We start from the raw sequence: 5981 nt of genomic DNA, 5'->3' as shown, positions 1-5981 counted from the left end.
GCGGAGGGCTCGCCGTCTCAAGGGGTGAGGTGGAATATAAATAGAAGGACAAACCCGGGGACGCCACTGCACAGGACAGGAAGCTGCCGTAAATATGGCAACCGAGAGACGCAGCTCTCCTCGAGCTGTGGTCGCGTGCCTCGTTGTGGCGTTTACGGGAGAATAAGAGCCTCAAACGCCCCACGGTGACTTCATGGCAGGTGTTTGTTGTTTGTTTTTGTGGTCATTTCAGGAATTGTAAGACGTTGTAAGTGTGTCACTGCGTAAACATATGACCTAAAAGTGAATCAAAATCTAGTTCATAAACTTAATTGATGTATTTTACATTGTCCTCACGTGATGCAAATGTTGCGTTTGGCCACAAAGTAATTTACACACACGGAATACTTGAGGCTCCTTGTTTAAGCATTGCATCACGAGACTGGACGTGTTGAACTGGGTGATATGATCCTTAAGTTAACTAAAATACAACTGAAGTTCTCTGCCTGTGGGCTATGAGAGGACCCATCACTGTCTCTGCACTGCCCCCTTGTGTTCAGAGTAAACAGCTGCAAGAGAAGAGATACCTTCTTCTGGGGCTCTAAAATGAACTGTCCAGAGTTCACACAAGCACCATGTCCAAACCATCTATGATCTATGCTCCAAGCTTAACTAGCTTGGAGCCAGAAGAGATGTACGCTTAGGGTGGAGTCAGGACTCATGTTCAAACTCACCATCAGCCACAGAACCAACTGCAGCAGATCTTCAGATAAACCTGAATGTATCAGCGATGGATAGTGTTGCATTCAAATCCAGAGACGGGGTTTGAGAGACAATTATTTATAGAAATGCTTCTTGAATGAACAGTGCAACTCATGGAGGAAAAAAAAATATTGCGTGCAATCTATCAATACAAACATAAATACAGGTGCCATCCGTTCCAGTGATGACACCATAAATATCTTCACCACAATAACAAAAAGAAAGGACTTCATGTACGAGTCTAGAACAAAGAAGTTCAGGTGAAAAAAACATTTAACCAACTTAAAGGTGCTCATAATAGTGTTGTCTGGAGTTGACAGAAAAACAGAATTGTTATTTTTAATGGTAACACTCAACAACAACAAAGTAGTACTACGTCTTGTGGAAATACACAGCGTACTATCAAATTCAAATCAAATCATTCAAAAATCAAATAACATGCTTTACTACGCTCATAAGAAGGCTTGTCAAGTAAATCAAAAATGTCTCATGTTTTGCTTATCAAATACACAATGGAATGTTTTTCTAAATATATTTCACTGTGTTTCATTATGCCTTTCTATACACTGATGCTAAAAGGCTGCAAAGGCGTTCACTGGACCCTCACCACAGTTTCTCCTGCTGCAAAGTGTACGAGGGATGTTATGGCATTAGTTGGTCTGGCTGAAGGTAGAGAAGACGTTTCTGTTCTTCCAAAGCTTCAGTGCTTCATGAAGAAGGGATGGGCCAGGGCTTTGGCAGCTGAGATGCGACTGCTCGGTCTGAATGCCAAACATTTCTGCAGGTAAGGAGAGGTCACACCTTACGAACAACTCGGAGAAAAGAGCTGAGCAAAGTCTCAGTGATGAAAGTGTGATCCTTTTGTTTTAAGAGAAATATTTGAATGGTCTGTAAATCGTCCACTGTGAAGCAGTGACGACATATTACGTTTGACAGGTAGCCGAAAACACAACAAAAGCATCTATTTACAATGACATCAAACACAGATAAGCGTGCAACTCTTTAGGTATTGTGAAGCTGTCGGTAGAAAATATTGGCTATTTTTGGCATCATGGCTGTGGGGATATCAACGCTGGTCATTCCACACTTGGGTGGAGACTGAACTATCTCAGCAACTGTTTGACTGAATGTGATTAACTTTTGCACAGATGATCCTGGTTCCCAGAGGATGACTCTTACTGGCTTTGGAGAACAACTTACTTCAAATCACATTTGGGAAAGAGGTTAAAAATATTTTCGTTTTATCGAGCAAAGGAATATTTAAGAATTTACGAGTGATCTTCATAACAGCGATGGGTGTTTTCAAACGACCTCCTGGGGTTTTTAGATATTAAATATGTGTTAGAGAAACAATGGGTACGTCTGTGACCCAGATGTATGGCAATACACAGGAAGCACAAACTGATCAACACATTGCTGGAGTACATTCTCACAAAGCTGCTGGTCGGAGACCGATAGGCTGACAGCTCGGTTCAACTCAGCGGCCTTGTGGTACGAGGTACTTGCAGTACAGAGGTCTGCATGGTTTTAACATCACCATCTAGTATCTGCTCAGCTCACTTGAAAGCTCGAATGAGGTAACATTAAAAAAAGTACCAGGTACTATCCACAACTTTTATGCATGGAAAACCAAAAAGAGCAGTTCCAAGTGAGCCGAGTGGAGCCATGCAGTGGAAATGCAGAGTGTACTTGAGGCAAAATACTTTTTGTTATCACAAATTTCATCTCCACCACTGATGTAGAAAAGAAAACAGTAGAGTGAATTCAATATTATCGTCATCATTTTGTGGGTTATATTCTCTTATTTTATGTATTCTAGTTACTCTTATTTTTGATCTGGATCTTCTTTTATTAAGTGTGTTTTATTGTCAATCTTATTTTCCTGTTTTATGTCGAAAGCACTCAGAGCTGCATTTCTGCATAAAATGCGCCATATAAAATACAGTTTGTAAATATTATTAAGTTTGCCTTCTTGATAAAACAAACTACTGGCAAATCTCTGCGAGATTCATCAATTAAATCATAAATTATATCAGCATTATAACAATGTGTCCATATCGTCCGTACATCAAATATATACTTCATCAAAAGGGCATTTATTCATTCTGTTTCTAAACTAATTGAAACTTAAAATCAGAGTGTAACTCATGAAGACAGACACACAAATCTGCTCACAGTTAGTAGGTCGTTCTCCTCGGGGCTCAGGTTGTGCAGCAGTTTGGTGCCGGAGCTCTTCAGTCCCCAGTTGACGGGGTACGAGATCGGGCTGTCCTTGGGCCAGTCGTCTTCGCTGGGCAAACCTGTCACACTGAAAAACACACAGTGAAGCAAAAAACTAAGCAGCAGCAGGGAGAGAAAGAGAGAGAGAGAGAGAGAGAGAGAGAGAGAGAGAGAGAGAGAGAGAGAGAGAGTGACTCACTCAAAGATTTTCTGCAGCTGCTGTACCTCTGTGTATCCCTGAAACAGAGGTCTGTGGGAGACAGGTGTTCAAAGAACAAAGAACAACCAGCGTCAGACTGTAACTCTATCTCTGTCTTGACAACAAGGGAGAATGTTTTACCTCCAAAATTACACTCTCCAGTGCCTCCATATCTCCTCCAGCCAGACACGGACACATTACCTCAGGAGGAAGAGTTCAGCGAAGATGCAGCCAGCGCTCCACATGTCCACTGTGGACATGTAGACGGTGTTCAGCAGCACCTCGGGAGCTCTGTACCACAGCGTCACCACCTGAACGGAGAGGACGAGGTGTGAGATCAAGACTCACGGCCGGGGACAAGAAAAGGTTTCACCTCAGGTTAAGGAGAGAGGAAATAAACAGGCTCTAAAATGGTCAATTGCTGTTCGGCCTTCACTCTCTTCTCTATGCGTGGCCTCACTTACACCTGGAGTGAGAGCGATGTTGAAGGTGTAGATGCGTGCCAGTCCAAAGTCTGCAATCTTGACTTCTCCACGGCTGCTGACCAGAACGTTTTCAGGTTTCAGGTCGCGGTGCAGCACCATGTTGGTGTGCAGGAAGTCCAATCCGCGCAGCAGCTGCTGCATCACATCCTGTACAGACAGACAACACGATGGCTGGAGAGATGGGCCAAAAAACTGGGACCTTTCTTTTACACTGAATATATCTCTGTATTTTAAAAGTCATCACTTATTGATATTTTTTACTTGTGGATACAGAGGGATTTTCATTAACTGGAAGTCAGAAGATATTAAAAGGCCGGTAACACTCAGTTAGTCATATAGTTATTGGTAAAGATGTCACATGAACAATGGAAAAGCAGCGACATGGTCTTATAATACACTTTGATATTTTCAAAATAATACACAGGCAGTTAAAATGCTTCAACTGGGTATGCTATGCTGGAACAATAAGTAGACATCACTTAAGATGCACTTTAAGTGTGTGTTGGTGTCTGTATCTGCAGAGAACCCGCCCCTGTATTTTCCCCTTTCTTTCTTTTTTTTAAATAGGTATCCAAGTATTTGCTTCAGTGCTTTTTCCAGACTTAAATACACGGATCTCTGCGATGATAAGTCGGGTGATGAGTCCACACCTTAATACAGTCACGGCTCAGTCCAGAAGCAGGAGCCTTGGAGAGGTAGACGGACAGGTCCTGGTCAATATATTCCAGCACCAGAGTGAGGTCCAAGCGCCTGCCCACTGGCACAGCAGAGGCCTCCAACAGCCTGGACGTTTAAATCAGCATATTAAGGGACAGAGAGGGGTGTCATTTCAACCGTGGTATTCATTTTGGAGGATGTAGTTTGTTGCAGGTGACAAGTGTATTATGCTTATGGGACATGTGCAATAAGATGGGGAACATTCAGAGTTGACAATATACACATATTGGTACTTGAGATTGGATATTTGTTTTATAACATAGACACATGTTCTTCTCATACATGTCTCTATGAGCAACTTACCCATTAACCTTGCATTGTGGACATTACATATTTGCACTCTTTCCTTAAAACTGCTGCACAACATTGTCCCGAGAGATAAATAAATGTCTATATTACCTTTTTTTGTCCACCCTAATTTAATCACTGAAAGTAGGCTGAATATCTGAAAGCCCTCTCTATATGAACTATATTCCTTATTTGAATCCAGTCCTCTCCAACAAAATCAACACAAAATGAACATTAAACCCTTCATGATGTATGTACTGTTGTGTTACACTGCGTAATATAAAAAAGAAGTGTACCTAATAAAGTGGCAACTGAGTGCACTATCAGACAAACTTACTCGACTATGTTGGGATGGTTGAAGTACTTCATCTTACGCAGCAGCGCCACCTCGCGGATCATGAAGGCAGGGATCCCGGTCTCCGACGAGTCACCGGGGATGTTGAATTTCTTCACCGCCAGGAGGCGCTGTTTCTCCCCCAGCTCCCTGGCTTTGTACACTTTCCCGTAGGAGCCTTCTCCCACTTCTGCCAGCAGCTCGTAGCACAAAGGCTTAGTGCAGAAATCCATGATTTTCCAGATTTGCGATTATTTAGCCTGGCCTTTCTAGATAATAGTCTGTTTTAGGATGACAACAGCGAAATATGTCGATTTTTTTTATTGTGTTCAATGCTTAGTTCAAGCCAAAGAGTAAGCTAGCCAACGAGGCTCTGCGTAAATGGAGGTTTGCCGGTTAGCTTGGAGGTAACTCCTGCCAGACCGCAGCCGCAAACCACCTGTAATAACATAATAACAATGTTGTGACGCAATTAATAATAAGTGTTTCATTGAACTCCGGCGCATCTGGTGTTTATACTTTACCTCAGACTGCTGAGCGCCCTTTGGCCTCCGTGCCGCCGGCTGCAGGAAACTGGGAGCATTAACAGCGGCCAGCATCAGAAAATGATTTAAAAAAATTAAAATCACTCCCCTTTTATTCGCCAACTAATCAGAAAGCTCAAAATGTGCCCACTTCGTGTACACGTGCTCGCTGCTGCTGTCAATGTTACTGCAGGCATATGCTGCGTTCAGGTGCAAGCAATGCACTGAGGTTATAGTGCACATAAACAACATATATAAACAAGTAAACATAAAAGTCGTGGTTTCCAGACTATTACCAGATAAAAGAGCACAGCAGGTTTCAACTTCAACAACACACTGACTGAGCTTTGAATTGAATGGGCCATATGTAAGTTTACACATTTTAGTGTATGTCATTGTAATTACCAGCAAAGTGAATTTGTTTAATTTTATTGGGATAGGATATGTTTATATATTTATTTTGAGATGTGACT

At 42.2% G+C, this 5981-nt stretch overlaps 1 protein-coding gene across 2 annotated transcripts; it reads right to left on the bottom strand.

The window, feature by feature from the left end:
• Positions 1 to 835: 835 nt before the first annotated feature.
• cdk21 (cyclin-dependent kinase 21) lies at positions 836 to 5585 on the bottom strand. 2 transcript variants are annotated; one of them, XM_068577876.1, is made up of 8 exons: positions 5509 to 5585; positions 4988 to 5423; positions 4296 to 4428; positions 3625 to 3792; positions 3362 to 3471; positions 3161 to 3211; positions 2917 to 3049; positions 836 to 1519 (listed from the first exon to the last, which is right to left on the bottom strand). In XM_068577876.1, the coding sequence occupies exons 2-8, from the start codon at positions 5215 to 5217 to the stop codon at positions 1442 to 1444; spliced, it is 903 nt and encodes a 300-aa protein (XP_068433977.1). In that variant the 5' UTR covers positions 5218 to 5423; positions 5509 to 5585; the 3' UTR covers positions 836 to 1441. The 2 variants fall into 2 exon arrangements, with proteins under 2 accessions (XP_068433977.1, XP_068433978.1); XM_068577877.1 differs by having other exon boundaries at positions 4988 to 5265; positions 5509 to 5578.
• Between the last annotated feature and the right edge of the window lie 396 nt (positions 5586 to 5981).

This window comes from Clinocottus analis, unplaced genomic scaffold (assembly GCF_023055335.1).
Source record: "Clinocottus analis isolate CAN_PGR_092001 unplaced genomic scaffold, fCliAna1.0.p SCAF_16, whole genome shotgun sequence".
NCBI lineage: Eukaryota > Metazoa > Chordata > Actinopteri > Perciformes > Cottidae > Clinocottus > Clinocottus analis.
This window is presented reverse-complemented; position numbering and strand designations above follow the sequence as displayed.

Coding starts and splice junctions, on each gene's coding strand:
- cdk21 (XM_068577876.1), bottom strand. CDS start 5,217: ATGGATTTCTGCACTAAGCCTTTGTGCTACGAGCTGCTGGCAGAAGTG. Junction 3,212..3,361: donor GCTGAACTCTTCCTCCTGAG/GTAATGTGTCCG, acceptor TGTCTCCCACAG/ACCTCTGTTTCAGGGATACA. Junction 1,520..2,916: donor AGGAGAACGACCTACTAACT/GTGAGCAGATTT, acceptor CCTTACCTGCAG/AAATGTTTGGCATTCAGACC.